Raw genomic sequence first — 16,529 nt, 5'->3', positions numbered from 1 at the left:
AACGTATAATTTATCTTTTTCAATTATCAAAACCCCTCCGACCCTCCATTATTAAACAAAACCCTAACCAATGAAACTATAAACAAGTTGATTGAGAAAAATTATTTTTGACGAATGAAACATGAAATCGATGTTTTAGAAGTTTCACATGAGGTAAGACTTCATATTTTTTATTGTTTTAGTGATTTTGATGACATCGATAATGATTTAATCTTGTTTTTTATGCATTATTCAAGTTTCTATGTTCGTATTCATCTTTTAGGGATTACATGAAGAATTAAACACCTCAAATTACCACCAAATATTAAAAACAAACGACACGGGTTTTATTGGTGGAATTGAAGACAACCCACATATGCTTTAAATCCCAGGCGGCATCTTTTGTCAAAATTTTAGTCGGCATTTTTTGTCCAAATTAAAAGCTTCATAAGATTTGAGAAATGTGGGGTGTATAGAAAATATCGGGTGCATATAGAAAATGTAATGTGTATATTAAGAATGTGAGGTGTGAGGGTATTATAGGGAAATATGTGGGGTGCATTAAGATAATTTTTAATTGAAAAGGCAAATGTGGGATGTATTAAGTATGTGAGGTTTATTCAACAATTTGTGGGGTGTTAATATAATAAGCCTTATTAAATGCATAGAAAAAAACATTTCTAAATTAAGAGTGAGAAACACTTTTTTTTTTTTGGCAAACAACACTTTTTTCTTTTTAAGAAGACAAGGACACTGACATTTTTATTCGGTTTAGTGGTAGCTCAAGCAAATATACTGTGCAAAGACTGGCTTCCATCCATGTTAATGGGGTATTTCCTATCAATATATGAGGGGAAATGATTTTTTCGTAGTCTAACTAATTTACTTTTCCAGGAAAACCATTTTTACAGATTTTTTTTTTCTTATTCCGCACAACTTTATTTATTCATTTATTATGAGAGGCATATAGGCGGCATAGATATTATTTTCCCTCATTTTCAAATGCGAGACTGATCCCTCTCTTTGTTTCTTCCTCTCGGGTATCAAAATTCAACATACATCCAAAATATAGCATCATCAGATATGATGATTTCAGGAATCTTTTATTTCTTACACCTCTAATATTATATGAAATGATATAATTTCTTTTAAAGCGTGCACTCATTAACACAAGTTGTGTTTTTCTCCTAAACCTAAAAAAAATTGAGGATAATTAAGCAATATTGAAATAAAACAATTTATTAAAAAAAAACTGAAAAAACATTATAGACTCTGCTGCTTTTAAAACTATACAAATCAAACTATCAGACCATTTATCATGTAACTGAAAATTTGTGAAGGTAGTTGAAATAACGTGTCGGTTTGTTTGATAGTACAAATATAAATCGGTGTATAATTAAAATTGTGAAAAAATATTACTAGTAATTAGTAAATAACAAAGAGCCTGAGAAAGTCAGAAAACACCAAAGTTGACCAAGTGCGATGATTAAAATATAGAAAAAAAGTAGGCATGGTGGCCCTATTTTAGTGTAGGCCTCTTCGGGTATGTAATTATATAAAGTGGGTTTCCCATGCATCAATCATCACAAGCAACTCAAAGCAAACTCTTTCCTTCCTCACCATCACAGCCAGTTTTTGCAATCGGTGAGTCCCCAAACTCAAGGGCCAGAGCTTCTTCAGTACTATCCATCTCTGTAGTTAGCATATGTAAAAAAATTATAACATAAAGTTTACAATTAGGTCATCATCATCATCATCTCTCTCTCTCTCTCTCTCTCTCTCTCTCAGACACACACACACAAGATTCTTGGTGATTACATAGAGATTTGGGTAGCCAGAGTTCAGATGGATGGTTGAGATTGAGATATGCATAAGAGATTTCAATGAGTTATAGAACTCAATCATTCTTTCAAACGTTACAATTAGGTCGTCATCATCATCTCTCTCTCTCTCTCTCTCTCTCTCTCTCTCTCTCACACACACACACACACACACAAGATTCTTGGTCACTACATAGAGAATTGGGTAGCCAGAGTTCAGATGGATTGTTGAGATTGAGATATCCATAAGAGATTTCAATGAGTTATATATAGAACTCAATCATTCTTTTAAACCTCTTTTATCATACTTTTTCCCCTTTTTCTACAAAAATATGAAAATAGAACAGTGATTCAAAGGGAGTTTTAACAAAAAACATATGGTACTGTTCACTTTAATGAAAAACCATATTTTTACACTAAAAAGTCAATTCTGGTACTATTCATTTTAACCTTTATTTTGTCCTTATCGTTAAAACTCAAAGTTTTCAAGCCATTTCATTAGTTTTCCTTAATTCAATCCCTGATTTGCGGGTAAGAGCTCTATCATAGATGGAAAAATATTTCCTTAGCCTCTAGATAAATATTTTTTCAATCATATTCAACTAGCGTCTTTTTCCTTTAATTAAAAAAAAAAAAAAGAAACCTAGTTTAATATTTTCTTACAGTTACATAGAACTAGAACGTGTATCTATCAAGCCCTTACTAATTAATTTCGTTATGTATTTGTATCATTCATGCAGGTACTAGAAAAAAGATTATTTTTGTACTACTAATCCAGTGATCAAAGAAGATGTGGAAGATCAAGTTTGGAGAGGGTGCAAATGACCCTATGTTGTTCAGCACAAACAACTTCCATGGAAGGCAGACATGGGAGTTCGACCCAGATGCAGGTACCGAGGAGGAGCGAGCAGAAGTTGAAGCTGCTCGTGAGCATTTCTACCAAAATCGCTTCAAGGTCCAGCCTAGCAGTGACCTCCTATGGCGTTTTCAGGTAATACTATTGTTATCTCTCTTTTTATCTAAATGACAGGTTTAAGTTCAAAGTCTTGTGCTCTTTAATGCAAATATTTGTTTATTAATATATATATATATATATATAAACTATAAACTTCTGAGTGGACTTTAATTGCTTAATATATTTCATGATATAGTTATTCGTTTGAATATAGATACAAGTATTTACATTGAATATAGTTTATTAGTATATTTCATGATATAGGGTTGGAGTCTGCTTTAATTATGCTATAAAAATAATAATTAGAATGAATCTCGAGAAGATTATGCTCTTCCAGATAACGAGAACAGATTATGTTCACCTAAGACTAACATGGTGAGTTGGACCAAATACGAAAAAGATAACCTGGAATTGCCAAGTCATAACATGTATTAAGTACTAAAATCCAACCCCAACCCTAACCCTAACCCTTCTGGCGTATATTATTTCATGTTAATATTGTGATTTAGTTCTATTTTGTATCTAATGAGTAACACATAAAACTGATCACATTATTAACCACATTTCTAATACATAAAATGAAATTCACCACTATTTAAGAACTGATTTATAATCTAATCACTTTTTATTTCGTTAAATAGCGTTAATTATTATGTAATAGTTGAAGCACGTGACATATTTGCGGTACATAAAACAAGGTTTTTCGTTTTCAAAGTTACTCCACCAAAAATACATTGGTCAACTTTTGTGAACTTGTACACTCTTTATGTGTGAGACTCGGTCAACTTTTGTGAACTTGTAAAGTCCCTACTCTTTATGTGTGAGTGAGTGGTAGCCGGCCAAAGAAAAGTGAACTCCGTGCGAGATGCATGCCTTGTTAGTTTGTACAACAGTGTTTATATTCTGTTTATTTATTTAGTTCTTCCAAATCCTCTTTTTTGTTTTTTTTTGTTTTTTTTTTTTTTTGTCAAACAAAATTGGCCCCTAATTGGAACTCTTCTTTGAACAAATTGAACTTATATCTAGGTAAACGAATGCCTGTCCTCTTTGCTTACAAGTTCATATTCTTTTGTTTTCTGTTTTAAATAAAGAAGAGGACAACATTTGATTTGGTGGGTGGGTTAACATATTATATTTTCTAATAACTTTATTAACGTTAAATTTAATGGTGATGAGCCAGTTATATGTACTTGTATTAGGTGAGTGAAGGGGAAAGGGGAAGGAATTTGGATCCTCGCCGGATCCCCTCCTTGGGGATCTTAGGGATCAACGCACGTGGACAATTGATCAAAAATCGTGCGGCTACAATTAAATGTTTTTTATATTTTTACAAGTAAAGTAGTCTCGTTTTGCGTGACAAATATAAAAAAGGAAAATATTGTGGCCACACAATTTTTTATCAACGGTCCACGTGCATTGATCCCTAGGATCCCCAATAAGGGGATCCGGCGAGGATCCAAATCCAAGGGGAAGCACCCCAGAAAGACACTTCTTACCCCTTGACTTTTCCATGTATTTGTGTTGTATCAGTTTTTTTTTTTTATTATTATTATTATTATTATTATTATTATTATTATTATTATTATTCAGTACAATATAATATTTTACTTTGACCAATTGCAGATACTAAGAGAGAAAAACTTCAAACAAGAAATTCCTCCAGTAAGAGTTGGGGAGGGTGAGGACATTACATATGATCAGGCAACAGCTGCATTCAGGAGGGCTGCCACCTTCTGGAATGCCTTGCAATCACCCCATGGACATTGGCCTGCTGAAAATGCTGGCCCAAACTTTTACTTCCCTCCCTTGGTGAGAAATTTTGCTCCTTATTTACCATATAGTAAAAAAATTGAGATGCTGTAATAGTAAAACAAATTGGGTTTTCAGTGCACTTGTATGTGACAGCGGACTAATTGTTGCATCTCTATTGCCAAAAAATTACAGGTCATGGCTGCATACATTCCAGGATATCTCAATGTTATTTTCTCCGCTGAGCACAAGAAGGAAATCTTGCGTTACACTTACAACCATCAAAATGAAGATGGTGGCTGGGGACTGCACATAGCGGGGCCTAGTATGATGTTTACTACATGCCTAAACTACTGTATGATGCGTATTCTCGGAGATGGCCCCGATGGTGGTCGTGACAATGCCTGCGCAAGGGCAAGAAAGTGGATTCTTGACCGTGGTGGTGCATACTATTCTGCATCATGGGGAAAAACTTGGATGGCGGTGCGTATAACTTACTAATTTGTTTTAACTAAAAGTAGTATTTTATATTGTAAAAGGATGCACATTTGAGGAAAAGATCATTTTATTGTTCAAATGGTCTAACTTAATTTGACTTGCAGATTCTTGGTGTGTATGACTGGGAAGGCAGCAACCCAATGCCCCCAGAATTCTGGACTGGGTCCACTCTGCTTCCTTTTCATCCATGTAAGCACAATTTCTTCTACACCCTATTTTCTTGTTAAGTTAAATAGTACAAGTCTTCTAATTAGTACAACTTCATCTCTGCAGCAAAAATGTTCTGCTACTGTAGGTTGACTTACCTACCTATGTCTTACTTTTATGCCACAAGATTTGTTGGCCCAATCACTCCACTTGTTGAGGAATTAAGACAAGAAATTTACTGTGAACCTTACAGCGAAATTAACTGGCCTAAAGTGCGCCATTGGTGTGCAACAGTGAGTTTACCTTTTTTGTTCCTTATATAGTTCATGCCGTTGTTCAATTTTATTATGCTAAAGAAATTTGTTCACATACATAAACTTACTGTGCTATGCAATGTTGACTAATGCAGGAAGATAACTACTATCCCCATGGTCGTGTACAACGTTTTATGTGGGACAGTTTTTACAATATCGCCGAGCCTCTCCTAAAACGCTGGCCTTTCAAGAAGATCAGAGACAATGCAATTCAATTCACAATTGACCAAATTCATTATGAAGATGAAAACAGTCGCTACATTACAATTGGATGCGTGGAAAAGCCATTGATGATGCTTGCTTGCTGGGCCGAGGATCCTAGTGGAGAAGCTTTCAAGAAGCATCTTCCTAGAGTTACCGATTATATTTGGCTCGGAGAGGATGGAATCAAGATGCAAAGTTTTGGAAGCCAGTCATGGGATTGTGCTCTTGTGATTCAAGCTTTGCTTGCTGGAAATCTTAATGCTGAAATGGGACCTACCCTTAAGAAAGCACACGAATTCCTCAAGATATCTCAGGTACATATTCAAGTCATTAAAACTATTTTTGACATATGAAAATGTGTTGAGATTTTCAGTTGACCTAAAAATACACATCCTATGCGTACCATTGTAGGTGAGGATTAATACATCCGGTGACTACCTATCTCATTTCCGTCACATTTCGAAGGGCGCATGGACATTCTCTGACCGTGATCATGGATGGCAAGTGTCCGATTGTACTGCAGAAGCACTGAGGGTGAGTGATTTTAGTGCTTAACTTAAGTTGAAGATTTTGCCTCTCATTTATGATGAAAAATTGAAAATGGTGCTAACTTGTAACATGTTTTGTTTCAGTGTTGTTGCATTTTCGCAAATATGTCCCCAGAAGTTGTCGGTGAGCCAATGGAAGCTGAGTGTATGTATGATGCTGTCAATGTCATCATGTCTCTTCAAAGTCCAAATGGTGGTGTATCAGCCTGGGAGCCAACAGGAGCTCCAAAATGGTTGGAGGTAACAAAAACTGAAAATCTTAATAATTTTTTTCCGAATAAATTTGAAAGCTTTCGTCATTTCACTATGTCTCATAAATTGGATATACTAATTTTTTTTCCCTCTTCAGTGGCTCAACCCTGTGGAGTTTCTTGAGGACCTTGTCATTGAGTACGAGTACATCGAGTGCACTTCATCTTCGATCCAGGCCTTAACATTGTTTAGGAAGTTGTACCCTGGCCATAGAAGGAAGGAGATCAACAATTTCATCACAAGGGCTGCAGACTACATTGAAGACATACAGTACCCTGATGGCTCATGGTATGGAAACTGGGGAATCTGCTTCGTGTATGGTACATGGTTCGCAATCAAAGGGTTGGAGGCTGCCGGCAGGACATACAACAACTGTGAGGCAGTGCGCAAGGGTGTTGACTTTTTGCTCAAAACACAAAGGGAAGATGGTGGCTGGGGGGAGCACTACACCTCATGCACAAACAAGGTACCAATGAAATTTAATAGTAACGAAAAGGTAACCTTTTTGACCTCAAGGAAAGCATAATTCTAATATTTCACTTGTTCCATCTCTTCAGAAATATACAGCTCAAGACAGTACAAATTTAGTCCAAACTGCACTCGGATTAATGGGTCTGATTCACGGTCGACAGGTCAGTACATGACAAACATTTCAGAGGTGTACTGTTTTAGTTCTTCACAATTCCCTCCAAAAAATAATTTCTAAATGATTTTTTTTTTCTTTGCTATAGGCTGAGAGAGATCCAACTCCTATTCACCGGGCTGCTGCGGTGTTAATGAACGGTCAATTGGATGACGGCGATTTCCCCCAACAGGAACTGATGGGAGTTTTTATGAGGAATGCTATGTTGCACTATGCAGCATACAGAAATATCTTCCCATTATGGGCTCTTGGAGAATACCGCACACTGGTTTCGTTGCCTATCAAAAAAATCACTTGAGCCTTGGATCACAAGCAACAAGAAATCCAAGGAACTTGCCAATCCAACCAGAACCAATAAAACCTAGTTCTAGTTGTGCCATATTTTTTGTTCATTTCTTCTTTTGTGTCTGTAGAGTTGATGAACTTGTAACTGCTAAAGAACGAATAATCTATGCAACTGTATGCTTTTGTGATTTGTAATCGCTAAAGAACGAATAATCTAGGAAAATGCATATATATATTTATATTGTATATGGTACTTATACACAACGTGTATCATGCATGCATTGCGAGATATCACATCTCATCAAATTAAATGTGTATGAGTCTCCCTTGCAAATTTGCTACATTTTAGTACTTTCTGCTCTCTAACTTGCTTTGCTCCCATTGAAATGCCGTAGCAAATGGGCAGTGATTAAATATATAACCAAATTGCATTGCAGTTGACACCATATGAATCTTTATTTGATACCGGCTTTGTACTCTGTTTTACAAAACCTGAAGTGTTTATTCTACTTCTGTAATTCAATGTTAAGGAAAAAAGTCCATGTTAGATACAATAAGCGTTCTTTATTATGCAACAGCTAATTCGGTATCTGGTATCTAAACCAAAGAACATAGAAGAGCATAACCTTCTATTTAACGGTGTGCTTTGCCATTCGTCAACCTTCAGTTCCATTTTTGTAACATGTTGAGGTATTCTGCAAGAGCCCAAATTAGGTAAGTGTTCCTGAATACCGCGTAGTGCAATGTGATATCCCTCATGAAAACTCCTACCACTTCCTATCACTTGTTTCAGTGTTTGTTATATTCCTTTTTGCTTTCGGCTTCTCTCTCCCTTTCTGTATGCGTGCGTGTAGGTGCTGTGTGGGTCTTCAACTGGTGTCTCATTATCCTATTTATACATCTTTTACTTCCTTAATGCACACGAAAATAGGATAATTTAAAACCCAAATCCTTTTGAAAATATTAAGCATCACCACATCAATTGGATTAGGCAATGCCCATTAATTGGGCTGGCTTCAATGGACCAATTTGTTAAGTAGTGTACCGGTCCATTTTCTAATACTGGCATAAATATAGGATGCCCAGCAACCCATGTCTTCAACTCTTCGGGTTTCCTCGTATTTTAATTGTTAGGTTCATCGTTTGTTTCCAAATCATATTTTCTATCAAACTTGCAAAAAAACACATTAAATCCAACAATTTAATACAAAACCATGACTATATAATAGATAAAAGAGGTTCAACAACAATAACAACAACAAAGTCTTTTCTCGCTAAGTGGGGTCGGCTATATGAACCCTAGAATGCCATTGCGCTCAGTTCTGTGTCATGTCTTCCGTTAAATCCAAATACTCGTCTTTTCTTAAAGTCTTTTCCAAAGTCTTCATAGGTCTTTCTCTACCCCTTCAACCTTGGACCTCTGTCCCGTAGTCGCATCTTCTAATCGAAGCGTCAGTATGCCTTCATTGCACATGTCCAAACCACTGTAACTGATTTTCTCTCATCTTTCCTTCAATTTTGGCTACTCCTACTTTACCTCGGATATCCTCATTCCTAATCTTATCCTTCCTCGTGTGCCCACACATCCAACGAAGCATCCTCATCTCTGCTACACCCATTTTATGTACGTGTTGATGTTTCACCGCCCAACATTCCATGTCATACAACATTGCTGGCCTTATTGTTGTCCTCTAAAATTTTCCCTTGAGCTTCAGTGGCATACAACGGTCACACAACATGCCGACTGCACTCTTCCACTTCATCCATTCAGCTTGTATTCTATGGTTGAGGTCTCCATCTAATTCTCCGTTCTTCTGCAAAATAGATCCTAGGTAGCAAAAACGATCACTCTTTGGTATTTCTTGGTCTTCGATCCTCACCCCTAACTCATTTGGGCCTCCATTTGCACTGAACTTGCACTCCATATATTCTGTCTTTGATCGACTAAGGCGAAGACCTTTAAATTCCAACACTTCTCTCCAAAGGTTAAGCTTCGCATTTACCCCTTCCTGAGTTTCATCTATCGACACTATATCATCTACGAAAAGCATACACCAAGGATTATCATCTTGAATATGTCCCGTTAACTCATCCATTACCAAGAGCCTTGATGTATCCTTACAGTTATGGGGAAGCTTTCAGTTTGTCCTTCATGAGTTCTTACGGCAATCTTTGCTCCATCGTACATATCCTTTATAGCTTAGATATATGTTATTCGTACTCCTTTCTTCTCTAAAATCCTCCAAAGAATGTCTCTTGGGACTCTATCATACACTTTTTCCAAATTTATAAAGACCATGTGTAAATCATTTTTCATATCTCTATATCTTTCCATCAATCTTCGTAAGAGATAGATTGCCTCCATGGTTGAGTGCCCTGGCATGAACTCGAATTGGTTGTCCGAGACTCGTGTCTCTTGCCTCAGTCTATGCTCAATGACTCTCTCACAGAGCTTCATTGTGTGACTCATTAACTTAATACCCCTATAATTCATGCAATTTTGTACATTGCCCTTATTCTTGTAGATAGGCACCAATGTGCTCTTTTGCCACTCATTTGACATCTTCTTCATTTTCAAAATCCTATTGAAAAGTTATGTAAGCTATGCTATACCCGTTTCTCCCAAGACTTTCCACACTTTGATCAGTATATTATCTGGGCCCATTGCTTTTCTATGCTTCATCTTTTTCAAAGCTACAACCACTTCTTCCTTCCTAATTCGGCGGTAAAATAATTAGTTTCTACACTCTTCTGAGTTACTCAACTCCCCAAAGAAGTACTCATTTCACGTCCTTCATTGAAAAGATAATGAAAATAACCTCTCCATCTGTCTTTGACAGCGTTTTTTGTAGCAAGAACCTTTCCATTCTCATCCTTGATGCACCTCACTTGGTTTAGGTCCCTTGTTTTCTTTTCCCTTACTCTAGCTAGTTTATAGATATCCAACTCTCCTTCCTTGGTATCTAGTTGCTTATACATATCGTCATAAGCCACTAGCTTAGCTTCTCTCATAGCTTTCTTCGCCTCATGCTTCGCTATTCTATACCTTTCACCATTTTCATCGGTCATATCCTTGTATAAGGCTTTACAACATTCCTTCTTAGCATTAACCTTTGTACCTCCTCATTCCACCACCAAGATTCCTTTTGGTGTGGAGCAAAACCCTTGAACTCTCCTAATACCTCTTTTGCTACTTTTCGGATACAACTAGCCATGGAATCCCACTTTTGGCTAACTTCCCCCTCTCTATCCCCCACGCATTGGGTGATTACTTTCTCTTTGAAAATGGCTTGTTTTTCTCCTTTTAGATTCCACCATCTAGTCCTTGGGCACTTCAAGGTCTTGTTCTTTTTTCTCTGTCTTTTGATATGAACATCCATCACCAACAAGCGATGTTGATTAGCCAAGCTCTCCCCTGGTATAACTTTGCAATCCTTACAAGTTATACGACCCCCCTTCCTCATTAGAAGAAACTCTATTTGTGTTTTTGACGACTCACTCTTGTAGGTGATCACATGTTCTTCTCTCTTCTTAAAGAAGATGTTGGTTAAGAAGAGATCATATGCCATTGCAAAATCCAAGATGGCTTCCTCATCCTCATTTCTTTCCCCAAAACCATGGCCACCATGAAAACCTTCATAGTTGCCTGTCTCCTTGCCCACGTGTCCATTTAAATCTCCTCCTATAAATACCTTCTCCGTCTGAGCAATTCCTTGCACCAAGTCTCCAAGATCTTCCTAAAATTTCTCCTTCAAATTTGTATCCAACCCTACTTGAGGTGTGTATGCACTAATCACATTGATGAGTTCTTGTCCTATTACAATCTTGATTGCCATAATTCTATCTCCTACCCTCTTGACATCTACAACATCTTGTGTCAAGGTCTTGTCCACGATGATGCCAACATCGTTTCTCGTTCTATTTGTGCCCGAATACCAAAGTTTAAAACCTGAGTTTTCTAGATCCTTTGCTTTAAGACCAACCCACTTAGTTTTTTGTAGGCACATAATACTTATCTTTCTCCTCACCATAACTTCCACTGCTTCCATAGATTTTTCCGTTAAGGTTCCTATATTCCACGCTCCTAAACGCATTCTACTCTCTTCAAGATATACATAAAATATCATCCTAACATTAATTGCTAATAATAATGGGGTAGAGGGGCAATGATGGAAGGAGTGTGGTGGAGGTGATGGCAGCGACGATGACGATGGTGGCAAATGGTGGTTGAATTTTGAAGGATGATTTTGGAAATGGTGGCTTAAAGGTGGCTGGGATGATAGTGGCAGAGATGGTGGAGATGTTGGCAACCATGCATGGTGAGGGTGATGGGAGGTGACGGTGATAATAGTGGCGATGGTGGTGGTGAGGTGGCGGCTGCAATGATGAGGCAGTGGAGGTGGTGATGTTGATGGTGGCGTTGATGGTGAGGAGGTGACGATGGCAGCATCAATGGTGAGACGAGGTGGTGGCGGTGGCCATTGTAACAGAGGTGATGGCGTGAAGGATAGGGGTGGGCACTTGAAACCGAAAACCAAAACCAAAACATAGAATCAAATTGAACTGCACCGAACGGTTCGGTTTTGCAGTTTTGAAACGGTTGCGGTTTTGAAACTGAATCGCAAAGTAGGAAACGGTTTGGTTTCGATTTTGGCTTTTGAAAACCGGACCAAAACCAAAACCACACCTCAAATTAAATGTCATCTTTTATATGGTTGTTTGTTAGAGTCCATACATTTAGTATTGGACTTAACCACACTAGAATTTCATTCATTTTCACCCCTATTCTATTTGACAATTATCACTTATCAATGCACCCCTTCGAAGATGAAGAGCTATCTTGCATTTTTTTAGGAAACTAAATAGTAGATTAACAAAATCATCCCCAGCTTCTCCATAACAAACCATGTTCTTAGATTTGATAACCATAAGCTTATTGCTAGATGGTGCAAATTAACACTTGCATTATGATTAACATGTAATTTTATTGGTACAAATTTACATACAACGTTTTTGGTATTTTACCATGTTAGTAATTAACATTTAAAGGTGCAAAAACAGGTGTGTGTGTGTGTGGAGTTGGAATATATGTCAACTGTTACAAGCAAATATAGTGTGTTGACATATAAACAATTCTCCCATCCTCCTCATTTACATGTTCAGTGTAGGCTTTATTATGCTAATCAGCCTCTGCTGCAAAATACAAATCTCCTTTGTGACCAAGTGAAAACATGCAGATGATCCTATTTTATTAATTTTCAGCATAAATTAACACTTGCATTAGATAGGTGTAAACATGTATTGTTTGGAAAATGAGACCGTCTTATGCGTAGATAGGTGTAAATTTTAAATTGTACATTTTGTTCTCAAAAATCAAACTGAAAACGGTTTGGTTTCATTTCGATTTTGGCTTCAAAACCGCACTACCAAAAGTTTTGGTTTCGGTTGCGGTTTCACTCAAAACCGAACCGAACCGAACCGTGCCCACCCCTAGTGAATGATGTGGTGGCTGCTATGATGGTAATGGGAGGAGATGGTGTTAAAGATGGTGAAAGTGGCAATTGTGGTGGTGATGGTGAGACAATGGAAATGGTGGTGGTCATGGTGGCACGAGTGATATGGCGGTGGAGAAAGTGATGATTGTGGTAGTGTGTATGATATTATTTTAAATTTTATTCTTGAAAAATACTGGAACGTCAATTTGATACAAAATTTATGTAAAATATTGTTTGCAACGTTTTTTCATTTTTTCAGTTTATTTCACACAAAATTACACCAAACACATCTTAAAACCGTTTCAGTATTTGGAAAACAAAACCTATGTCATTTTTTTTTAATATCATTTTTAACTAAAAAGCATATTCACACATGTGAATATGTAGCAAGAGGCTGGTATCCGCATTTAAGGGATGGATCCTTTATATGATTTTCTTCATGATTTATATAGGAGCAAATCAAAGGTGGGATTTCTTGATTATATGGGTAATGGGTAATCATGAGTCCCAAAACCTCCCTTGAACCCTATATGCTGAATAAATGGGTAATTATGGTCAAGCAAGTTTAGTAGTGCAAACTTATACGTCATTGAACAACATCAGTCAAAAGTGCTAGAAGTTCAATCGATTTTGCTGAACACGCAGCACTGGTATCTTCCCTTTGGGACTAACAACTTTGAAACACGTTACAAATTTGAAATTAACCAAGATATTTGAAGCTCTGCTTAATTGTTAGAGTCCAAGTCCAATTAGACTTCTGGCAAAACCAGTCCACGATTTATTAACCTTACACCATCTAATTTTCCAATGAACAGATAAAAGAAAACAGAAGAAACTAACTTCATTGTATCATGTATGTGTTTTGATGTACATGTATTTTAATCACACTTAAAATTATACGTAACCCATCATGCTCTGATCCACTAACACATGCAACGTGGCAGAAACGGGTACGTCTGATTCTACTGTGACACAATTCCTCGACACATTTCGTAGGACATGTTTTGGAAATGACTCACTTGCCTGCAATGTGTACTGCACATTTTGTATGAGATTAGGGAAAAGGAGAACGTGTGAGAAATCAATGGTCCATCTAGTCCCATTACTCCAAACTGACCCCTTGGCAACCGTTGATTTATGAACCATACCCCGCACGACATTTCGATCAACCATAATTTGATCAATAGTAGTAAAATATCGATCGTTGGATTGATCTAGATGGACTATTGGGACACCGGTATAATCACCTGAAAACATATTATCAACGATGGTGATGCCACATGCCACACCCTTCAATGATTTGATCGAAATAAAGGCATTGCCAAGAAAGAATGACCCGGATATATGGAGTTCGACCGGGTCCTCTGCCACGATTCCCGTGAAATCAAAATAGGAATTCAGGATTCGGGTTTGGGTCAACCCAGGTGCCCGAATGTAAATTCCAGTCCCACCCCATCCAGTGGCCTTGTTGTAACAATGTACTCCGGTGAACACGTTGGCTTGCCCTTGTACCATTATACCAATTGATGCTGAGAAAATAACCACATCGGTGATTGCGTTATCGTTTCCTATGATGTTAATTCCGATGCCGGAAAAATCCTTTTCACGGTGATCGCCTCCGATATTGATGTGCTGACCAATAAAGGAGTTTCTAACATAGGTTTCATGGCCACCGTGAATTAATATACCATCACTTGTGAAATGTGAAATGTAACAATTGTCAATGGTAGTCCTTAGTGAATTGATAATCGAAATTCCACCACCTCTGAAATTTGAATTTATCATGAGATCCTTGAGCGTGATATCTTCGTACACAAGAGAAGTCGACGGTGACCGTAGCTCGATCAGATGGCGATCGGTTGGGAAATCATCGGATGCATGAAGAGATCCACCATGAATCTGTTACACCGTAGCAAACCCTGAGCCTATGAAAAAAAACTTACAAACAAAATATAAACTGTTCTATATACTCTATTCTTATTATTCTTAGTAATTGTACTACTAAACTTTAGAATAATTGTAATAAGATATTCTATAACTACTAAATCTACAGAGAATGATATTCAAATTTGGTTGCAAGGTAACGAATAGTGTGCCTCGACCAACGGCTCTAACCCATCTAAGCATAATGCATTCCGACCATCAGGTTGTTCTAGTTAAGAAAAATGTTAGGAGGTGTACCATAAAGTTTCCACCACCGGTATCTGGTAAGAGCAGCGGACGGCTGATCTTGTATGTCCCTCCATCAAGGTGAACTTGAGTGCCTCCAAGGTCAGCAACACCCTTGATCAAGTGACCATCAAGAGGAGATCCAAAGGCATGTAAAATAGCTTGCTGTAGTGCCTCTGTGCTGTCTGATCTTCCGGTTGGGTCAGCACCATACTCAGTCACGTGATGTACACGTGATTCTGCGGATGCCTGAATCCATATATATGAACAAATCACATAACGATCATTTGGAAAAAAACTGAAACTAATTAAAACCAAAAATAAAAGAATAAAATATATATGTAAACATACATATAGAGTTGGTGTTGAATAGCTTTGGGTTGTTGAGGCCTTATTGCGGATGGTATGCGATGCCTTCATCAAAGCCATGCGCCTCATCTGGTCATGGTAAGTACCAGTGTTTGTACCTGAGTACGAGCCTTCTACATGATTAACGATTGCGCTTACATACATAAACGCCATTAACAGCTTCAAAGACATAGCATTTCTGGGCAGCATGGCTTGATAACTGTTTTCAGAGAGAAAAATGAAGTATTCTAAACTCTACATCACAGCCAACAGCATCATATATATTGACTAATATACATAATAAAGTTTGAAAGTTCTAATACTGTTGAATTTGTTTGCTTTTCTTCTTGGCCGGAAAAGGATAGTAGGAAGAATTAAATATAAAGTTGACCACTGAATTTGTAGCACCTAAACCGGCCTTTTGAATTAATTATGATTATGATTTTATTATCATATTATAAATGTTGTGACAATTTTATTCAAACACAGAATTAACACTTGCTAACACATGCTCTAATACAAGTGAAGCCCGGCTCTATTAAAGAGTGTACATGCCAACAACCGTGTTAATTTTGTGTGTCCAAATAGTTATATTTTATTATTAATTCATGTTCATCTTAATTTTTTTAAATTTACTTCCAATCTCAGTCTGCTTAAGATAACACACATGTAGTCCATCTAGAAGATTTTAACTAAAAAAGTTATCAACTTTATTTCCTATAAAGATTGCTGCAAATTTATTTTAAATTTTGGGCTTAATGTTTAAAAAAAAAAATTCTTCCTTTAATGAATATTACAGTTTTTTTTTGTAACTAATAAATAAGAACGGTAAACTAGAGTATTAAGGAAATCTGATCGTAGCGTACAAACATGAATCATCATTAATTAGTTAGGTTATAGACTAAGTCCAATTGTGCGTTACAAAGGCGGCTTGAAGCAAAAATTGGACTTTTAGGTGCCAAAAATTAAGTAATTAGTTAAAGAAAAAATTAAGGGGATTTTGCACAAGTATCACCTAAACTTGCAAGCATGTGTGTCAATTCGAACTAAACTTTTAATTTTTAATTTTTACCACATGGACTCTCTTAACTGTTAAAATTTATCACCTACGTTATTTTCCATT

The 16,529-nt window shown here is 37.0% G+C and overlaps 2 protein-coding genes across 3 annotated transcripts; one reads left to right on the top strand and one right to left on the bottom strand.

Annotated features, from left to right (window-relative positions):
• Nucleotides 1-1,485: 1,485 nt before the first annotated feature.
• On the top strand, nucleotides 1,486-7,728 carry LOC137739112 (beta-amyrin synthase). Of its 2 annotated transcripts, none has more exons than XM_068478604.2 (12): nucleotides 1,486-1,623; nucleotides 2,540-2,790; nucleotides 4,378-4,563; nucleotides 4,699-4,986; nucleotides 5,106-5,190; nucleotides 5,275-5,441; nucleotides 5,558-5,980; nucleotides 6,078-6,200; nucleotides 6,299-6,454; nucleotides 6,564-6,932; nucleotides 7,024-7,098; nucleotides 7,198-7,728. In XM_068478604.2, the coding sequence occupies exons 2-12, from the start codon at nucleotides 2,590-2,592 to the stop codon at nucleotides 7,405-7,407; spliced, it is 2,283 nt and encodes a 760-aa protein (XP_068334705.1). In that variant the 5' UTR covers nucleotides 1,486-1,623; nucleotides 2,540-2,589; the 3' UTR covers nucleotides 7,408-7,728. The 2 variants fall into 2 exon arrangements, with proteins under 2 accessions (XP_068334705.1, XP_088556258.1); XM_088700132.1 differs by having other exon boundaries at nucleotides 1,562-1,905.
• Nucleotides 7,729-13,618: 5,890 nt separating this feature from the next.
• LOC137741187 (polygalacturonase QRT3) lies at nucleotides 13,619-15,711 on the bottom strand. The gene is made up of 3 exons (XM_068480995.2): nucleotides 15,410-15,711; nucleotides 15,071-15,307; nucleotides 13,619-14,788 (listed from the first exon to the last, which is right to left on the bottom strand). The coding sequence occupies exons 1-3, from the start codon at nucleotides 15,614-15,616 to the stop codon at nucleotides 13,784-13,786; spliced, it is 1,449 nt and encodes a 482-aa protein (XP_068337096.2). The 5' UTR covers nucleotides 15,617-15,711; the 3' UTR covers nucleotides 13,619-13,783.
• Nucleotides 15,712-16,529: the final 818 nt, after the last annotated feature.

This window comes from Pyrus communis, chromosome 9 (genome assembly GCF_041283825.1).
Source record: "Pyrus communis isolate YQ-2024b chromosome 9, ASM4128382v1, whole genome shotgun sequence".
Classification (NCBI taxonomy): domain Eukaryota; kingdom Viridiplantae; phylum Streptophyta; class Magnoliopsida; order Rosales; family Rosaceae; genus Pyrus; species Pyrus communis.
This window is presented reverse-complemented; position numbering and strand designations above follow the sequence as displayed.